This window comes from Styela clava, chromosome 11 (assembly GCF_964204865.1).
Source record: "Styela clava chromosome 11, kaStyClav1.hap1.2, whole genome shotgun sequence".
NCBI classification, from domain to species: Eukaryota; Metazoa; Chordata; class Ascidiacea; order Stolidobranchia; family Styelidae; genus Styela; species Styela clava.
In genome coordinates this window covers 16,978,512-17,000,790 of record NC_135260.1, presented here as the reverse complement: position 1 = coordinate 17,000,790, position 22,279 = coordinate 16,978,512, and the positions used below count along the sequence as shown (strand labels likewise).

General features: G+C 35.5%; 1 protein-coding gene and 2 long non-coding RNA genes across 4 annotated transcripts; all 3 read left to right on the top strand.

Moving 5' to 3' along the window:
* Positions 1-945: 945 nt before the first annotated feature.
* On the top strand, positions 946-4,836 carry LOC144429742 (uncharacterized). The gene is made up of 4 exons (XR_013479054.1): positions 946-1,984; positions 2,373-2,411; positions 2,738-2,754; positions 3,109-4,836. It is a non-coding gene; the product is annotated as an uncharacterized LOC144429742 (long non-coding RNA).
* On the top strand, positions 4,652-7,825 carry LOC144429741 (uncharacterized). The gene is made up of 7 exons (XM_078117932.1): positions 4,652-4,836; positions 5,438-5,507; positions 5,774-5,904; positions 6,212-6,395; positions 6,727-6,854; positions 6,939-7,037; positions 7,252-7,825. The coding sequence occupies exons 2-7, from the start codon at positions 5,447-5,449 to the stop codon at positions 7,360-7,362; spliced, it is 714 nt and encodes a 237-aa protein (XP_077974058.1). The 5' UTR covers positions 4,652-4,836; positions 5,438-5,446; the 3' UTR covers positions 7,363-7,825.
* Positions 7,826-17,514: 9,689 nt separating this feature from the next.
* Positions 17,515-21,198, top strand: LOC120330219 (uncharacterized). Of its 2 annotated transcripts, none has more exons than XR_013479111.1 (4): positions 17,515-17,920; positions 18,593-18,779; positions 18,945-19,166; positions 19,619-21,198. It is a non-coding gene; the product is annotated as an uncharacterized LOC120330219 (long non-coding RNA). The 2 variants fall into 2 exon arrangements; XR_013479110.1 differs by having other exon boundaries at positions 17,515-17,829; positions 19,619-21,188.
* Positions 21,199-22,279: the final 1,081 nt, after the last annotated feature.

Genomic DNA, 22,279 nt, shown 5'->3' with positions numbered 1-22,279 from the left:
TATTCAATCCATGGTAATTAACTAATTGTGTCTAACGTAACTCGCGGTGGCGACTTTTAAATAAATTGCTACTCTAAAAAAAACAGATGTAATATGCGGACATAAACACATGAGATAAACTGTCTAATTATTACTTTTCGATTTTAATCGGTAAGTATGTTCATAGGTATTTGTCTGTCTGTCTGTTAGATACACGCGATATCTCACGAAAGCGAGATTGAATCTGCTCCAGATTTTGCATGTGCATTCATCATATGTCGGACCAGAAGCCTATTGATTTTGGATGAATGTTGTTGTATAATTAGCGAGTTATTTTTTAATTAGGGTTGGGACACAAATGTGTCACTATGGAGTAAGAGCGCTGTTTTGGGGGATCTCCTAACTTTCGATCGATAAGTCTTCGGTCTCTGACCAATATTCTCGTATTTAGTTTTGATATGTATGTTTGCAATTTTGCACTTCGTTATCGCCGTTAAGAATCTGTATTTTTGCCATTTTGCGAATTAGAGAAATCTGTACTTGTAACACAGATCCGCTCAATGCTGCCACTCAGATTATTTTAAAGATATAACCGTTATAATCACACGACGTAAAATCTATTTTAGTACAATGAAACTCGATTGGATTAATTAATTTATCATCATAATTATTTACCATCACAATCCGTTAAGTGTGACATGTGGGACAAGAGGTACAAGTGGGACAAATGGCACATGTGGGACACGTGGTGCAAGTGGGACACGTGGAGCAAGTGATACACGTGGGACGAGTGGGCACGTGGTACAAGTGGGGTACGTGGTACAAGTGGGACATCCCATTTTGGGGACACCGCGCATAAGTATCGAACTTTCGAGCTGCCGTACTTTTAAAGGACCAACTCAATCTCATACAAAGATAACATGTAGAATGTAATGATAAGGTGACTGACAAGGATAGACAAAAGCTATAAACAACTATACTGGTTGGGCATTGGTGAAAAAGTGATTCAACATACATACAAGCTTAAATCAAAACTATGCTGGTAAATTCTGTGCACGGACACTCGTAAAAACAAATATCATTTGATTTCCCCCCAAAAAACAGGCACAGAACAAATAATGAACACACAAAACATAAACACAAAGAATAATGGGAAAATCGGGAAAGCATGCAAAACCTCTAGTAAGGTTTAAACCACGTAGATATACATTTGCGTGTTCACCCTTATTACACTCACAAACTTATTACAAAAAGATAAAAACACGAACTGTGTTATCGTTCGGGCGTCTGACTTGTAAGAAACAAACTGCAGGTGCGGTGGGTTCTAATTTAAAACTGTTGAAACGGACATGATTGGACTGTGTTTATCTTTTCGGATTTGTTTACACGATTACACGAGCCGTTTTAAAGCAAACCAATAATTGAATAGACGTAAACAACTGCGAACTAGGGTGTTAGATAAAAACAGTGTCAGCAAAAGTAGTAAATAAATCCAAATGTCTTTTAGTGGAATTCCTCATTATAAACAAGCGAGCTATGCTCAAATATATGGACACGTTTGACGTAAATGAAACTGATAGCCTTCTAAAGAAAATTTTTTTCTTCAAGCACTGAAAATTTCAGAGCAATTGGTCCGGTAATCGAAGAGAAAAGCGAATTTTAAAAAACGTGTCACAGAACAACAACATAATATTGAAACGATAGTTATGTCCACTGACGTGTCCAATAAAATCCGACGTAGTGATGAGCTGTAGTGTACGCGGTGCAATGTACGAAAATTCTACGGGAATAAGTTTAATCTCGCATTTAAATTACCGATATATATTTGACTATGTATTGTTCTAAATCCCTACACGAGTTCCTATAGATGTTCAACGTTTTGAGCTTACGAAGGATTCAAAAGTTACAGAAATGCAAGATACATTGTATGAGGAACAAGGAAATAAATTACATATTGAGTTGTCACAGGAAACGTTAATGCAAATTTTTCACGATTGTATAGATGGTATGTAAATATTTTACATTTGTTCACGTTTACTTTACATTTTGAAAATTTACAATAATTGCCAATCTTTATATCATTATGTAGATAACGAATATCTCTTATTTTTTACTTCATTACTTTACCGAGCAAAGCGGGAAATGGACACAAAACGACGAATATGTATGGTATTTGTAGAGGGATATTTATAGAGATGCCGTGAATGCATTAACGTATTTTGAACGTCGAACAGGGCGATTGGAAAAGTAATGTCATATTAGCTATGTAATATATCAGCGCATTAGTAAGGCATTATTCCATTGTATGTCGAGGCGATGAAATTTTCTCCATGCTGTAAACTTAGCTAGCAATCATTTTCGCTGAATAATTCGTTTCATTTGATGTTATTTAGAAATTATGGAGGTTCAGGCAAAAAAGCTTGTCGATACTGGTTAGTATGTATTCGAATTCACTTCATTTTATGAAACATTTCATGCAAAAAAAAAAGGAAAGTTTCGTTATAGATATCCAATCAACATTTCTTAAAAATGCCGATAACACTTTTGTTTCGACTTCGTGTCAATTAATACAGATCAACAACCAGCCATATTTAGAAAAAATTACTCATTGTTTGTGTACGTTTTGGGCTCATTCACAGTTTATTGCTATTTATGTTTTCATCTTCGTTTATGTCATTCGTCTATCGCTCAAATGATTATTATCTTAAACACTACTTAATTACATATAACGTGTTGGTAAAAATTGTCAATGTTTCAGCTATTATCAATGCTGTTGGCGCGGCGGTGTGGCTCAACGGGCTAAGCGTTAGGAATACGCTCGCCACCGCACCTCTAATTACTCTGCGTGGGTTCGCAGGTTCGAATCCCATGCAGGGATGGTTATGTGCGAGAGGATTGCTGGACTCCTCGCCGTCGTTGGGTGGTTCACGTAACCGCTGGTCGGTTACGGCTTCCTCCACCACCAAGTCCATGCTTCCGAAAACAAACAATACAGTAAAAACTAATCACATACCCGACTTGGAATGGTAACCGGACGAGAGGCCGTGGTTCGCCATATGGATAAGCCGTCTTATCGGCTTTCCTCTCCCCCGGGATAAATATGTAAATCCTATCCTATCCCATCCTGTTACTATCCTTGCCAAGACTATGGGAAACTACAACGAGAAAAAAATCATTTCTGAAGGTTTGCACATACATTAACAGCAAGTTGATTTTTACTATGTAATTTAATATGTATTTTAGAAACCAAATATATTTATATATATATATTTTTATTGGATTGCAGATCAACAGGATCTTGCCTGATCTATCAAGCCATTCATGGTAGTAATATTATGGAATCCATTATAGCATAACGATGGTTTCCCACAGAATATAGTGTAATAAATCATTCTCAGAAAGTGGAAGATCTACAGTATTTCATGTTTGCATGATGACGTGTACAATCTATGTCATAGCCGTGGTCTTGATATTCAACTCGCTTATGAAATGACATTGCGTGATGGCTTTACCTTGAATTACACCTACACAGAATTCGAGGGCGTGTGGATAAAATTAATCCTTCGACCTAGAACATTTCAGGTTTGCGTCGGATCTAGTTTATACCGAATATTTAAGGAAAAAGTGGAATAGTGCAATGCCCATCTCATTAATAATTAGCGACTTGCCCATCAATATAATGTCATCAGTATGTAAATTATTTGCATACGAAGTAATTAATCATGAGAATAGAAGATTCCATAATACAAGTAAGAATACGGCTTGAGTGTTGAAGTAATGGTAATCGGCGTTTCTGGTTTTCGTCCAACATTTACGGATGGAACGAGATTCAGATCTGGGGGAAGCATCCCATATAAAAAAAATTCAACATGGTCTATCGCGCGCAATTGAAAACTTGAGAAAACAAGACAAATTGACCAAAGGCAACAAAATTATGCTCAAATCAAGTTTTTCAGTTAACTTGGACTTAATGTTGGGTTCTGGTTTAGTCTTGCCTGCGGGGCAGAGAACACAGCCGTTTAGTCTTCCCGCATGACGTTTCGTCTAATTATCACGTTGAACAACGTCAGCTCTGTTTAAAGAAAAGAATCATATTTCATGTTTTTTTTTTAGAAAAATATGTATTTTAGAAACCAAATATATTTATATATATATATATATATTTATTGGATTGCAGATCAACAGTATCTTGCCTGATCTATCAAGCCATTCATGGAATCTCATTAATATCTCATCTCATTAATAATTAGCGACTTGCCCATCAATATAATGTCATCAGTATGTAAATTATTTGCATTCGAAGTAATTAATCATGAGAATAGAAGATTCCATAATACAAGTAAGAATACGGCTTGAGTGTTGAAGTAATGGTAATCGGCGTTTCTGGTTTTCGCCCAACATTTACGGATGGAACGAGATTCAGATGTGGGGGGAGCATCCCATAAAAAAAAATTCAACATGGTCTATCGCGCGCAATACAAATTGACCAAAGGCAACAAAATTATGCTCAAATCAAGTTTTTCAATTAACTTGGACTTAATGTTGGGTTCTGGTTTAGTCTTGCCTGCGGGGCAGAGAACACAGCCGTTTAGTCTTCCCGCATGAGGTTTCGTCTAATTATCACGTTGAACAACGTCAGCTCTGTTTAAAGAAAAGAATCATATTTCATGTTTTTTTTTTTGGGAAAAAGGAAAAATTGAGCTCGAGTTTTGTATAAATACGACTTCCACCCGCTCATTTCTCCACAAGTCTGACTCGTTCAAAACGAAAGTTAGGAAATCGCCGATTGTTGCAACATACAGCCGGGATCCCAAGCATTTGGATATTTTTTATTTCGAAACTTGCAAAATAGAAAAGGTTGGTAGTTTGAGTAAATAATCGTTTAATTCGTCGATGTATTTGATATAGAAACTATAGAAAGCTGGACACATATTTTCTTGTGTTTAATGGACACATGAAATCTATACTGAGTGCTTTACGTCAAAATATATTTTAATCAAAAGAAGAAAAGTATGGCCTATTTTGAATAAAAAGACTCAAAAGCTGCGTGATTATTATTTTTTGTCTAACATACTATGTTATTCATCTTAGCATTATTTTTGCATTTTTATTGCGTCAACTTATGTCCGCAGTTGAAACTGATATATTCCGGTTTAAGTAAGAACTTTTGCTTTAATATATTGGTTTTATTACCTTAATTGAAACAGAATTATAAATTGATATGCGGTAAAAATAATGGCAATTCAGAAGTAGCAAGAATTGCGGCTATGTATGCTCAGTGTAAAAATATCCCTCACCATACGTACACATAGTCACGGAGTGGTTAACAAATTGAAATCGAAAGTTAAGATTTGAAGGATACTGAGAAAACTTTTACAATATATTTTTATGAATAACTTCATCATTGTAATTTCACCAAACTTCTTTTTTTTTCAAAATTTATCTTTTTATGTCATAGGTAGACAACATGAAGATTGCTATAATTGCCATCATTGCTTTATTGGGAGGTGTTTTCGGACAAGATGCAAGTAGATCGAACTATATCATATACAAGTTTAGAGACTTATAGGAAGTTTAGAACATTAGTTTGAAATTCAAAGCTTCGTGCAATTAGGCACATAAGCTTACATAAAAACAATATATACACAAACAATAAGCAAGACAATATGATTTACTCTACCTGCGCTGACAAGATAGTATATTTATACTTCATTCCAAAATCTAGAAAATTGTTACCAACTTATTAATGAATCATGACAAAAAATCATTGCATTATCGTAATTTGTTATTACAGCTCTTACTGTCAATACTGAATGGCCACAAAATGAAGACTCAAACGCTGGTGCCCTTGTCAATTTTGCTTATTCCGATGTTGGAGAGGGTAGCTGCACGGCTGAACTTCCAGAAGCAGTCAATCTTTTTCATGTAAGTGTAATGTTAATATTTGAACCTATATGACAAAGTTTGGCTGCAAGGTGATTGAATTTATATATCTATATATACGATTAAAGAAAAACGACTGAAATTGTGTATAGATGCATCCAACCATATTTCCCGGAGTATTAATAAACACTACAAACGACAGATTACTGGGACACGTTGTTTCATGTCCCGAATGTAGATTTATGAATTAAACTAAGGAAGATGATGCACGGCAGAAAAAATTTTATATTGTGTCCGTCAAAAACCGGTTCTATTTCCAAAAAAATATTTTTATATTATCCTGTTTTAGGTAACGAACGGCCATATTGTCCCAGAAGACAGCAGCCCTATTGAAGGCAGTTACAAAATTGCCGCCCCAGCTAATTGGGAATTCATCAATGGAACTCTAACTGTTCTCATTATCTTCAATCGGGAGGGAATTTTCAATCTCACCGATATCGAATTTAAATGTGACCCAAGCGATGTAGAAGACTGTAAGTTTAAAACAAACATGTATTGCTCTGCGTTGTAAATTAAATTACTGCATGGACTAGTTCACATAACAACTACACTAAACTGTTGTAACGCTACGTTCCGTATTTGAATTTCATCGCCGTAATTGATTGTTAATGGTTGCTTCGTGTCGTTTTACCTCAGTTATTAATTGTAAATATTGTTACGCGATGAACTCACACGTATACATGCAGTACAACAAATTCTTCAGACCATTTTCGTAGTGAGTGTGATATTCCAAAATATCTTGTTACTTATATATTAAAAGTTTAATTTTTTGTAACTAACATACTAAAATTGTAACTTTTTCAGTGTCCGTCTACTCCTTTCCCCAAAACGACCTTAGAAAAGAGGCCAGCTCCAATGTTTTTAAACGAAGCGGATTCCACGAGGGAGACGTTCTTACCATCACTCTTCCAGCAGCTGTTGCCAGATTTAACGTAAGATATTACAACAATATCTTTTTATTTTTCCAGTATCATTTTTTTTCTGTAACCAATCACACTATGTAAACCCATTTTTAGATTACGGGTGGAGACAGCGAACTAGTTGTTGATGGCAAGGATACGACATACACAGTTTCAGGATTCAGGAATGAACAAGGCAATGGTGATCACAACGAGGTATCTTTCTACAAAATCGTGTTAATTACAATTATGAACGAGGGTCCGAAATTCCAAATATTTTCTCATTATCATCATTTTAATTTTAAATATACTGTGTGAGTTAACAAAACAATTAATTAAACAACAAATATTGAAAAAAATCAAACCGAAGTCAGGATTTTCAAATTATCATATTCTGTCTGTACACGTAATTTTATTCTTTCGATTTTAGGTCCACTTCAGTATTGAATACTCTAGAGAGGCTGGTACCTGGTTTTCTGCAGGAGAAATCACTGTTTCAGTCACCGAAAATGAAGCATCCGAAGATAGCCCAGAGACCTAAGCAGTTTTAAAAACATTATTCGTAATCTATAAGATCGTTTGGACAAATAGAAATAATCACATTATATATCTTTTACCAAATGTAGTTTTTGTAATAAAATAATAATTAGTAAACAGGCTCATCTGAAATTGAACAAAATGACACAAGTTAGATTTCGAATATTCATATTTTTGCTTTCAATTATTATTTCAATCTGATAAAAAGGTTAAGGTATTTCCTGTAGTTAAATCATTACAGACATATTTTGGCCAATGTACTCTTCAGTTCTATTTGTAAATTTGTTTGTAAATTTTTTGAATCGTGCTCCATGTTTCAAACTTAGTTTATCACAATTCGTAATAATTAAATCGTAAAACTTATCAAATATGGCAATTACGATACATTCAATTATAACCGAGAAGATTTTCATTCTCTGTTTTGGTTTCACTGCCAAGAAAATATGGAAATAAAATGACTAAATGTATTTTTTCCAGTGTTTTATCGTAACCTAGCTGCAATAAGCAAGATTTCGACTTTTATACACGAATAAAGGACACCAGTTAAAATGTTTTGGTTGTGAGAACGGTAAACGACGGGCAGTTCTCGCAGAGGGTAGTTGTTGGTTTGAAATGCACAGATTGACAGTTTTTTCAAACAAGGCCACAGTCGTATTACAGTAAAGAAACGTATAGCTTATCGCAATGTAAAAACAATTTTGAATTTCCATTGATTAATTCATTATCCCGATTACTTCTGTCTTTGAGCAGAAGTGGCGAAGATCGGTAATTCAAGTTGAAAACCAGCGTCACTCACGAATTATATATATATATTATGCGATGAAATACAATAAACCCACATTATTATTACTAAAGGGGACAGGGAAGCAAAATACACGGCAAGTGCATTCTGTTATTTTCCATTCGAATCATATCTAGGATATTCTATCCCCTTTTGATCTCGCTTGTTGTTTGATTTACTTGAATTTCTGATATTTCACAGTTTCACTCGTTGGATCAACCCACTGGCGCCCATAAAATCCTTTCAATCGTTGGGAATAAAATATTTCCCAAATATAAAAAAATATTGAAATTAGAAGATATTTTTGTTTAGCGGCTTTAGCCCCATTTGTAAGATGTGTGAATGTATATTGTACGATTATTCCCTCAAACGAACTATCACATGGCGCTAGAATTATTAGGCTGTATACGAAAAATAACCTTCAAATCAACACTACGTAATGATTGATCTTAGGCAGTATATTTCAAAGTATTCGGGCGCACGAGTGCCCATTTGTGTTGTGTTTGTATTTAAAAGCATATTAAAATGTTGATTTTTTCGTCGCGAGGTTTCAAAAATGTTGCATGTTTGTAACGCGTTGTTTGGAACCGTCTTTCGCTGAGTGTTGTGATTTTCGAACCTCTGAACATTAATAAAGTCACGCAGTCATAAAGGAAATAAATAATAATAGTACGCTGAAATATGAATGAGAAATATTTAAAACGGGCTTTTTGTAGCCTTTAATAGCAATACAATATTAATATTATATATGCGTTTGTTTAGATGAGCACGAATCCTCATTTTGGTTGGCGCCCAGGGAAGGCAAACACGTAGTTCTTCTTCAACGGTTGTGGGTTTCTCGTCAGTATTATATAACGTGCGGTATGCATTATAAATAATACTGGTATACCGCCTTGAAATAGCTATCTTCGTCTGGTGTCTTTAAAACTGAAAACGAGATTTTGTTATTGCTGAAGAGAGTTATTGTTACCCGAGCATGGATTTGTTCACTACCTATTGGTGACCAATCAGCAACACGTTAAAATTAAAATTCAGGCGGCCGCTTAAGACTTATTGACTCGGTTTTATGTGTCATTCGTCAGTTTTTAACAATGTTTCTAAAATTAGGACATAAATAAAATAACTCTTTCGCGCGTAAAAAATTGTACTTCTTGTATTTCATCACTGACTGATTCGAGGTTGTTTTTATGGTTTATTACACGTAACAGAATCCTCTTGAAAACCTGGTGCTAGGTGAATTTCGATCACTTTTTGTTGTCATAAAATAAGCCAGAATGCAAAACAAATTTGGGGACAGCGGATAGACGCGGAACAGATGAAGGTCTCTCACGGAACACCGGTTCAAAATTACTCTAGCTTGATATAATGCATGCAACGCAGTCTCTTTTGTTTGTCACAAAAACTCTTGCGTAAGGATGGGGATGGGTACTTTATGATGTACAATTTCAATATCATAAAAATCGAACGGCATGTAATAATGAAGTTCACTCGGGCGTTCCACGGATGGCTAAAATATAGGCAGAGTATAGTGTGAATAAAAGTTGTTATTATATATATGCTCTGGGAGATGTCAGTCGCAAAAAATATAGAAATCACTAATGCGCATATAGGATAAGATTTCTTTACATAGTCATCCCGGGAAGAGAGGAAAGCCGGCTTAACCGTATGGCGAACCACGACCTCTCATCCGGTTACCATTCCAAGACAGGTATGGGATTAGTTAGTTATTTGTTTTCGGAAGCATGCTGGCTGAACCTGATGGTGGAGGAAGCCGTAACCGACCGGCGACCAGGGGTTACGAAGACCACCCTACGGCGGCGCGGAGTCCAGCAATCCTCTCGCACATAACCATCCCCGCATGGGATCCGAACCTGCAAACCCACGCAGAGTAATCGGAGGTGCTGTGGCGAGCGTGTTCCTTACGCTCAGCACAATGAGTCACACCGCCGCGCTCTATTATCCGGTTAACCGTCACAGTATTATCCGGATATCAGATAGCAAAATAACTCTCGGTTAACCAACCATAGCTTCAACATTATCCGCGGGTAACTTCTTCACTTCAGCAACAAGCATTCACTTAATTTCTTGCCGATTTAGGGCCCGTTCACATATGTTCACACTATTGCGTTGACGCACCTTAAAACCTTGTTTATTTAACTTAATCGTGCGTTGCTGCGTTAACGCATTGCATTGGAAGACAATTCTTTTTGCGATGACGCTGCGTTGCCCGCCGTTTTTGAATTCTGATTTGGTGCTTCCGCTATTTTCGTCGTATGACTTCGGTATGTCCGAGAGTGATGATGGGTTGACAGTACGGTATTCATTGAACAGTTGGATGTATACAAGTTTATCCATACAACCAGAGTGACGATACCGTACGTGGTTCGTAAACTTACTTTGTACAGTGGACTATATTATGCGCATAAACTAAAAGGGATCGTACGGTGAGTACCGTACCGGTACGGTAGAGTCTGACAGTGCGCAGATCCCAGGTTTGAGGTACAGTACAGGTTACTGCTGTACTGTATGCTGTGTATTCACATGTGATATTCATTTTTCAGATTTGTCTTTAAAATATCCTTCATTAATTCAATCTTGTTTAAACCATGAGTCTATCAAATCAGCAAAAACTTGGAATCATGCTATGGGCAAAGCGCCGCCGTGAAAGAAAAGCAATACCTGTACCGGTACACGATATTCAACGCGATGGTGGGTGCACCCCATCTTGAGAAAACGAGAGGAAGCCGGTGAGTCTTTGAACAAGCTTATCAAAATTGTAACAGCTTGTAAGTAAGGTGACATATTTTCTATTTAAATTCATGCTGCCCTAAGAGGCACAGGAGCAATGCTCTAAATAGACATTTGGTACTGTGGTAAGTGATTTAAATTTTCTATGTTTGTCTGCCTGTTAGTTTGTCATACTGTGTACTGTCCGACTGTCATAGCCTATCAATATGTATGAGTCAATGTCATTGTTTTAGTATGTCTGTCTATTTGTTGCACTCGGGAAATTGTTGACAGATACTGGAATATTATCAGATAAGTATATCGATTGCTGTATTTTATGTATATGTTATTATGACAGAAATTTGCTTTTATAAATTTTTTCTAACAGGGGTGAGCTAATATTTCATGTGTTTGTCAAGAAGATGTCTAGTTCTTTTGTGTTATTATCTGTCATGGTATGTGTACTCTTTCTGTCTTTATGTGTTATTGGTTTGTGTGAATTTTATTGTTTTTTGTAGTATTTTATCTAATGTGCGTAGATATATTCCAGCTGTTCTTATTAACAAATTTAAAGTATAACTAATTGTGAAATAAAGCAGGTAATAAAGGGATTTTCTCCATTTCTTTGAGTTAAGTTAATATTTGACAAATTCTGCTTGGCTAAATTGGTAATTTTTTCTGAACTGAAACAGGTGAATTTCGTGCACTGGTACAGGAATTACGGTTGCAGCGACCTGCATATTTCAAGGTATATTTTAGAAGTACGACAAAGGAGTTTAACAAGTTCCATAGAGTAATGCCTCTTCAGCATACAAATGCTGATGGGGTGGTGAAGGCCACCTGTTGCATCCATAACTTTTTTGGGAAAGAAGAAAATCAGCCAGAAGAAGTGCAGGAAGCTTCCTCAGAAGCTGACAACAATACATTACTGAGAAGTTTGTCACAGATTGGGGGTCGTGCAACCTCCCGGGCGATTGCTACAAGGGAATAGTACACTGATTTTTTTAGTGGCCAAGGAGCTATTGGATGGCAAAATGACCAAGTTTGAAGGTGATCAGATCATTATACACTGTTACGCAATAAACATTACTAATTAATATACCGAGGTTGAAGTTGCACATCTTGTTCCGTCAATGTGTGCAAGTTTTCAGTTTATTGTTATACATTGTTTCAAATAAAAGAGTTTTGTTTCTATGAAAGTGTCATTTCATTTTATTGACATATCAGTATACTTAGTGGAGTGTATGACATGGAATATTTTATGAACTTTTATTTAGTCTTTGTAAAAATTAAAATAGGGCTTTTGTGCTAATGACATACCGTATGGGTAGAGTAAAAATGTTTTCCCCACCTCCTGCTTTCGCAGTACGAGTTTAAAAACTCTAAGCTACCCATAAACTCCCATTTTTTTTGTACATCCACCCCCTGCCCCACTCCTACTCTCTCCTGAACCTATCTTTCAACGACCTCCACCTTGTCTTGCATTCTTTCACTGTTAAAACAAGAATACCGGTACTGTTATTTTCGGTTGAATTTGACTTAAAATGACTGTCTTCTCCAGTACCCGAAGTGCGACATAAACTTACCCCCTATTACCATTTCCTCGCCAACCTCTATCCTTCAAAATTTTGTTCCGGTAATCTACCGCCCCAACCAACCACAAACAATCCTTCTCTCTAACCAACTCTATTAACTTCGCAACATCCATTTTTCGGGTTTGGGTAATTAATAATTGGTTAGGTTTTCGATAGTTAAATTTATTTCGCAGATGACACGAAATTTCCCCGCCATTGTTACGTAACAAGTGAATCGTAGCACGCTGCGTTAACGCATTCGAAGTATGAACACCCTCAACGCAATTGGGTTGGATTCCGTTCCCAACGCAACGCAAACCTATGCGTCAGTGTGAACGGGCCGTTATAGTTGAGCACCATGACAACTTTAACTTTGCGTCTGGGACTGTAGCCACTAAACAACGATTTTAGCATTAGCCGAGATCGCCATGGCGGGTAATTTATTTCCAATTCCAACCGGAAAGGACGGGGGTGTTGCAAATCACCTCTGTTCCAAATGGGTAAATAGAAGGATATGCTTAAACCAATGAGCATATATACAATGAGTGGAAACTTGCAAAGATTTGCTCATTTTGGTATTGTTCCCTGCATTTTTACGTCGTCCAGCTAAATGGTTCGTTGCATATTAAGAAAACGCATTGCTCGCTGCCAAAATCCCTTGCTTCAGCCGAGTCGGGTGCGAAATTGGCCGTATTGAGGTCTGTAATTCTTCAATACATATTTGGTTTTGGGTTTCGAAGTATGGTACGCTGAAAGCATACAACTATGAGCATATGCTTATTGGGAATGCATATCTATTAGGCAGAAAACGTATCTACAGAACAGAATATGAACCAGTCGCCGAGAGGGGTGCGGTTATTTATGTATTTATTCATTGATATAACATGGGATTTACATATTTATCCATGGGAGAGGAAAGCCGAGAAGAATGCCTAAATATATGGCGAACCACGGCCTCTCACAATCATAGCTCTGTCCTCCATATGAATCACATGGCTCTGCGAGCTATTCGTTTACCTATTAAAAATACTGATTTTAACTATAAATTACTCTGGGATATCTTGCCTTTGAAAACAAAAGCCAGAAATTGGAAGAAAATCAGGGAATGAAATGTGTGTATTATGTAATGGAGAACCTGAGTTTGTTTCACATATTTTCATGTATTGTAAATTACAAAAAATATTTATGAAGAATTTGTTTTAGATATATTAAAATTGATTAGAATACATTTTGTTATCAATATGATTCTTGCATATCATTTAATTTTAATGATCCTTTATATAGTCATATAGATACTGTTGATTTGGATGCAATTATACTTTTGTTATCAAAAGTGAGAAATATTTCAGGACTGCTATTAACTATGTGAGCTATTTTTTCTGCAATGCAAAATACATCTTGCGTCTGCTATTTACTATGTGAATTAATTTTTCTGCAATGTAAAGTATTTCCATAACTGCTTTTACTATGTGGGCTGTTTTTTCGGTACTCTTGTAGTATGTGTACCAGGTTAGGTTACGATTCTTCTTATTTTTGTTCTATTAAAAGTTCGGGAATTGTCTGTGTTACACAAGTGAATATCCCCTACCGATAGAATTTAGTCCATTTACACAACTTGATATAAAATAGGCGAACAAAATTAGTTACCTTCATATTGGTACACATACTTCTGGAGCACCATTTTTTTGTAATGTAAAATATTTAATATGTGAACTAATTTTTTTGGAATGCAAAATATTTTCTACAGCTTCTGTATTTTTCATATGTCACTTTTCATTTCATCGATAATACACATGGTCTGGCACATTGTTCATTCTTTGTGGAGATTTTGGTAAATTTACAGATGGAATAAGACCGACATTCAGCTTTTTTCTGTTTTACAACTGTAATACAAATTGAAGTATGTAAACCCAGTTGCCAACCATGTGTACCAGGTTAGGGTCCACTACATACAAGCATTCCCAAACTTTTCAAGCCGCACCCCCTTTTTAGAATTTGTGAAGTCTTGCGCCTCACCTCAAAATAGTTAGCTAACAATAATAAGCTACAAATAACAGTAAGGCATAAGTACGTTTTATTGGAAAAACAGTTGAAAATACATGGATGGAACGAAATAAATGACAAGTTTTGATATGCAAATATTTACAAGTTTTGATATGTATAAAATTAGCCAAGTCCAGAAGTCAGTATTTTAAACTAATAGAGAGAGAGAGTTTATTTCGTTCGTCAAACCATGAACATATATAAATTATAATAAAAAAAACAGATGCTCAGGTGTTTGACTGGGAGACAACGTTACAACATTTGGGGTCATTTAACAGGTTCGGTGTTAAATTCTTCAATAGCTCTCATATACCGTATTCACTATATACATTATTCACAAGAATTTTTGATTTGGAAAGTACTAAATAATCATGTTTTGTCCTAAGATCATCATTTATTCAGCTGATAAGTTGACATGTATTGCATATCAACTGCATAAAAATGGGTTAGCAAGGATACCTATTATTTGGAAAATTTGTCTACTAAAAATTAATGTGATAGGACATGGGTTTTTTATGAGCAAAGATGAGGAAAATTCTATTATTATAGCACTTTAATTATAAACATTTGATAATAGTAATGAAATCATGAGTATATTTCTTTATACACTATAATTTGAACACATCAAATTATAATACTTGATTATGACTGGCAAGTGATTTGGAGGATAGTGACACACATTAATACATGATCAGGATTTGACCCTTCTCCAGCAGATATATATATATATATATGAAATAAAGTGCTCATGTACATATCTATATTCGGCTACAGAGCACGTATCATAGAATGAATTTTAAGGCGAAATATTGATAATATACTGAAATAGCAATGATAAACAATAGGGTATTTTTAAATAAGTATTACCGGTACTAAAAAATAAATAAAGTGCTCATATACATATATTATTTTGGATAAAGAGCAAGTATCATAGAATAAAATTCAAGGCAAAAAATTGATTAAATACCAGAATAGCAAGTATAATAAACATTAAGATACTTTTAAACGAAGTATTACTAAAAAATAAATAATGTGGTCATGTACATAGATATTTGGATACAGAGAAAGTGTCATAGAATTTAGGGCGAAATATGGATGCAAGTATGATAAACAATTTGATATTTTTATAAAAAGTGTTACCAACAAATAAAATAATAGATTATGGAGTTCCAGCAAGTGTGCTCATAACAAATAAAAAGATAGCAATTCATTTACCACAGTGAATTAAATTCATTACACATTACTACTTGCTATAACACGGCGGGCACATGATACTCATCGTGTTTTAAACTTTTTTAAAGGTTTTGCTCGCTCTCCAGAACTCTCCATTTTTTATTTGTTTGTATTGTCAGATTGTGGACTTTTCAAAATAAACTATCTATATCAATGAATACAATATCCCAGGTCACCACTTGGCTGGTTCATATTCTGTTCTGTAGTTAAGTTTTCTGCCTAATAAATGGTATGTATTCCCAATAAGCATTACAGTATGCTCATTCGTTCACTCAATGAGTGATTTTAATTACGGTTAATATAAATAAGTTCATATTCCATGTTGCATCCATGATTCAGTATTTATTTTGTTCAATTCCAGTAGTAATCCATACCATAATTAGGTTATTTTAATAAATGCATTGATATAAAACAATAAAAATGAAATTAGTAAATATAAAATACATATCATAAACATATAATTTTCTTTTTGAAATAACGCTTTACATAAATTTTTCAATTCCCTCTCAAATGGGTTGTTTATTCTATAATTCTCTATATTTTTCTACATATTATGGCCATTTTTATCTGCTTTTTGAGAAAGGCAGAATGGGGTGTTTTATTTTCGAATATAATAGAATTTCTCATGGTCAAAATTTTATATCTCACTATTGATTACAAAAGTATAATTGCATCCAAATCAACAGTATCTATATGACTATATAAAGGATCGTTGAAATTAAATAATATGCAAGAATCATATTGATAACAAAATGTATTCTAATCAATTTTAATATATCTAAAACAAAATCCTCATAAATATTTTTTGTAAATTTACAATACATGAAAATATGTGAAACAAACTCAGGTTCTTCATTACATAATACACACATTTCATTCTCTGCTATTCTTCCAATTTCTGGCTTTTGTTTTCAATGGCAAGATATCCCAGAGAAATAGTTAAAATCAGTATTTTTAATAAGTAAACGAATAGCTCGCAGAGCCATGTGATTCATATGGAGGACAGAGCTATGATTGAGAGAGGCCGTGGTTTGCCATATATTTAGGCATTCTTCTCGGCTTTCCTCTACCCTTGGATAAATATGTAAATCCCATGCGCGGCGGTGTGGCTCAACGGGCTAAGCGTTAGTAATACGCTCGCCACCGCACCTCTAATTACTCTGCATGGGTCCGCAGGTTCGAATCCCATGCAGGGATGGTTATGTGCAAGAGGATTGCTGGACTCCTCGCCGCCGTTGGGTGATTCACGTAACCGCTGGTCGGTTACGGCTTCCTCCACCAACAAGTCCATGCTCCCGAAAACAAACAATATAACTAATCCCATGCCCGAATTGGAATGGTAACCGGACGAGAGGCCGTGGTTCACCATATGGATAAGTCGTCTTATCGGCTTTCCTTTCCCCCGGGATAAATATGTAAATCCTTATCCTTATCCTCATTATCCTAATAAATACATAAATAACCGCACCCCACTGGGCGACTGGTTCATATTCTGTACTGTAGCTACGTTTTCTGTCTAATAGATATGCATTCCCAATAAGCATATGCTCATAGTTGTATGCTTTCAGCGTACCATACTTCGAAACCCAAAACCAAATATGTATTGAAGAATCAAAGACCTCAATACGGCCAATTTCGCACCCGACTCGGCTGAAGCAAGGGATTTTGGCAGCGAGCAATGCGTTTTCTTAATATGCAACGAACCATTTAGCCGGACGACGTAAAAAATGCAGGGAACAATACCAAAATGAGCAAATCTTTGCAAGTTTCCACTCATTGTATGTATGCTCATTGCTTAAACCAACCCCGTGTAACGCCGGAAATTTCTCCCGATGTTGAATTCGCCGACACGCTTGACTTGGCGCTGACATATTATTATTGCTTCGAAAATCATCGTGCGACTTCCTGTGTTTTTCTGTGTTCTGACGGCGCTGTCTCGCGTCAAGATTAAGTGAGTGACTTATAAATATTCAAGTTAGTTGTGCACATGGAATATTACACGATATACTTGACTATAGAACTGATGGAATGCAGATTACAAAACAAAATAGAGGAACAATCAATTGAGTGGGAAGACCCTAGGACCGGTTCAGCACTCGAAAGCACATTGGCAGTAAGATTTTAAATTCACTTTAAAGCTCCCATGAGTAGATGTAGTCTAGTAGAGAGCCGCTTTGTGCTACGATTGTTCAGCATAAAAAAGAGTAAGTTGTAAATGTTCCTGGGTACCCAATACAGTAATGATTTGTCAAGAAATGTAAATTTTGATAAGAGATATGTGTATTTTCGGACCATAAAAAAGTTGCAGTGTGAGGATTTATGCTGTGTGATCAAAGCAGTAAGCAAGATTTCTACTGATCTTGATAATTTTTTCCCAGACTCCTGTCATTGTATACGAAGTCACCAGCTGCATATTACAACATAAGAGGTGTTTTGCGTTTGCCATGATAATCCATTTTTCTTGATTTCAGGCTGGTACTAATAACCTTTTTCACATAAATTGGATACCTATTATTGCCATTATCTAAACATGGCTTCAACATATATATATATTTATAATTTTAGATGTGCCAAAAAGTTTTGAAATATTTTGTCGAGTGTTTTTAAATTATTGATTTGTGATCAATAGCAATAACTTTTTTGCTACTGCAAAATCCACCACATTTATTGAATGCATTAATATTTCTCCTGGAACCGTTACATTTTATTAATTCCAATTTGTTTTGTGGGGTATTTACATTTTTGTTTCAAATAATACTTTGTCAGTGGCTGTTATACTTAGATATAAACACATACATGCTTAAATGGTAGACAAGGTTCAATCGTTGTGGGCAATTTATTTCAAAATATCGTAACTAAAATATAAATGTTTGCAGACGTCTCGAAACTCACTTTTGAAGAATGATTTGCTGTCACCAGATGGGGTTTTGGCATGGAAACACATCTAGAGGAAATTTATGGAGATATGTCTAAAAAAAACATTTGAAACAGCCATGTAAACTAACAGACCAACATGTTTAACTCAATAGCCTGATAAAAATGTCTGTTAAATATTAAGCACAGGTATAGCACAAAGAATTGTTTTGGGTATTAATTCATTTGTATTTTCCTATTAGATCTATCTTCTATTGAGCATTTAAATACCTGGATCATGATTATTATTAGTAAAATTACCAACAGTATTCAGGTCATTAATAACAGATGAACCGGGGAATTTTTTCTTTGTAGGTTCTTCCTGCGTCTGTTGCTAGGATTTCGGAGATGTCTGAATTTGAAGCAACGCCAAGTTTTGCAAACTGCAAAATATCTTTTTTGACATATGCAACAGCACTACTGACGTGGCTTCCCTCAAAAACGAAAATCTACTACTACTCTCTGAAACTTCTGGAGACATGCAGTAGATCAGCTAAAATTTCATAAATTATTTTACACACTGGAAATTTACAACAGGTGATTAGCTCAAGGATTTTTTAACAAAATAAATGCTATACAGCTGCATGAAACACATTCTGTAGTCATATTTAAAAAACAACAACATTTCATTGCTTCTCCAGCGTATGAAGGGCTCCAAATACTAGTACCTGCAACATGTGATATACCATATTAGACCAAACATCTGTCAGACCCCGCTTTAAGTGTGAGATAAAAGTCTTCTAAATTGTTATACTATATCATATATATAAATTTTGAGTGGCTTGAAACACTTTTTAGAGTTAGACCATCGGGACTATTATAAACTAAAATTTGCGATCCGACCTGCTAGGTGTTTTGGTCTAACTTGTCAATTAAAGATTTCAGACCCCCCCTCCCTTCAAAATCTTCAGCTATGCCCGTAGGGCTTCAACCTAAATATTGAATGAATCGCCAAAAGATTTTCAGTTTAAAAGATGCATATTTTGCAGGTCGCGGGGATGGGAATCCATCGGTTCTCCAGTTGATTGAAAAGCAGCAAAGAAAAATGTAGCAATGTCCACGTGGTAGAACCTAGATTGCCTTTTTACTCCAGCTAAGAACCACTCCCAAAGCCTTAAAAAACATCAATACACTATTAATATAACTCGATATTCAGTGTTTATTCACATTAGTAATTAAAATAATAATTTGTATTCCTATGGATTATTGAGAAAAAAACTTGGGTACTCTAGAAATAAGTGTACCAAGATGACGGACAATAGAACATAGCATGTGTACCAGGTTAGGCCATACGGGTACAAATACTACGAAACTCACATGGTTAGTCCCTGAACTCGTAATAGAACTAAAATAAGGACATTTTGGCCTAACCCTAACGTGGTACACATACTACGTTCCGGTGTCCTCCTTTCTTGGTACGCATACTTCAGGAGTACGGAAACTTGACTGTAATCATATACATCTTAATCTTCGTTCTAGCTGCTGTATTTCTTCAATTGGTTTCGTATTTCATGAGTCCTATTGTCCATCTTGTTATTATTTTGGTTGCAGTACTTTGCGTATACATTTGCTCAAATTTTTTGAATACTTTCTCAAGTAGTGTTGTTACATCTTGACATTCAGTTACATTGTTTAATAGGTATTCGCTCAAGAATGATTTGAAAATATTTTTCCTTTATATCAAGTGTCGGGTGTTCAATGATGTGATGGAAATAAATTTCAGCTGCTTGCATGTGTTTAGATAGCCTTTGTATAATCATTGATTCTTAAAAAAGTTATTTATAGATTGCTTTGATTAATTTCTGGAGCAGAGCCTTGTGTTTCTGGGTTGCATTATTAACAGAAATTGCTGCTCTACCTATGCATTCCAGATTGTTGTCACATTCCCAAAAGCTGTAGTGCGCAAATCACTGGCCTTCGTTTCGTTCGACGCCATTGAATTCTTTCTCATAATCATCACAGCAAATTTTTTACGTATACTCATTTTATCTCTTATGAAGTTCCAGATCTAAACTAAATTCAAAGTTTAATTCAATGGTAAATTCATTCATAATTTTAAAAATAAGGACACACGTCAAAATAAAGATGTTTCTTAGAAATAAGGACAAAAACATTTCCTAAAACAAAGTTCTTCAAAATAAGGACAAATTCTAAAAATAAGGACGTTGTGGCAGCCCTGATTATAGGTCAAGTGGAGAAAAAACTTCTGTGAAAGCTACAATACTTGAGATGGAGCGAGACCAAAATGCTGTGCTACTAAGCGTTTTTTTCTTATATAAAGTGCAAATTATTCATTTTCGTCACCACTTTACCTACATCTGACTGACATTTTTTGCAATGCATCGCATTTTTGATGCCTTGCTTTCTTTCGACAAGGAAGTTGTCACATCATCCTGGTCTTTTGCAAGACAGACTGCGTCTTCAGTTTCACAATTATTTGTTCATTTTTATCGAATCTCTTCGTCCTTCAGCAAATATTTCGATCAGTCATCAATAAACAGGGCTAGTTTTCGAGCTGTGATGCAGGAGCGTCGTCGTCGTTGTTAAGCATCTAGTCTGAACAAAACCAACCGTGACGCCCGCCACTTGGAGGTGCAACATCGCCTTTGTTTGTTTATTATACGGCGAGCGGAGTTGGACATCTAGTAGTAGTATATATTTACGCTTAAACTCATAAACGAATCACTTTGAAGATTTGTTCATTCACCTGTTGTAGCACATGTGGTTCCATATATATTTCTGGCAAAAAGTGTTGGAAAAATATTTTCGCGTTATATATGATTCGTTTTCGAAAACTGGGTGGCAAGATCACTTGAACTCGATGCACATGGTAATTTTCATTTTCCACGACTAATTGTTTTGGTACAAATGCCGCATACAGCGTTTAAACTGTCATTTTCACAAATTTTAAAATACTGTCAAACAACTGACTTTTTTTCCGTAAAGACATCGTAATAGACAACCACCGGTCGGAACGCAAAGTAAACATGGTCCTTGTTGGAACCTTCTAACCTTGAAACGACGTTGCCAGAAAGCAGTTCATTCCGCCCAAAATTCACCAAGTAATTCTTTCCAAAAACATTTTACTTCGAGTAGATTATTGTAGAATTAACCAGAAGTTTCACGCAAAAAATAAATATGTGCGTAGCTCAACTACGAGGTCAAATATGGAAACGCGATTACAGATGTAGATTAACGGCTACCGGTACATGCTGTACAGTTTGGCAAAACGATACGTAATACGACTTACACAATGAACGCGCATTGTTGCAACACAGTGGTAAACTTATTTACGAATGTTCCATTGTGAAGTCATATATATATTGGAATACTCATTGCGGTCGTGTAGTAGAAATCTTTGTCGAAGTCCCAGGCACATACGTTCAATTTTATCGAAATTTGAATTTTTGTCAATCGGGTGTTCGATATTTGAATAACATGGAACTAATTTTTGATTTCATGGCGCTGCTACGTTGAGGAGCAGCTGCTCTTTGGCAAAGTTTGGTTGGACTTTGCAAGGATTTCAGGTGATATAAAAATTTTACCCCATGATAAACGTGGGTAAATTGGAAAATGAATTGCGATGTATATACACCAATCAAACTTTTTTGAACATCACATCAACTTGCGCGCTCTATGGGTTCCTCATA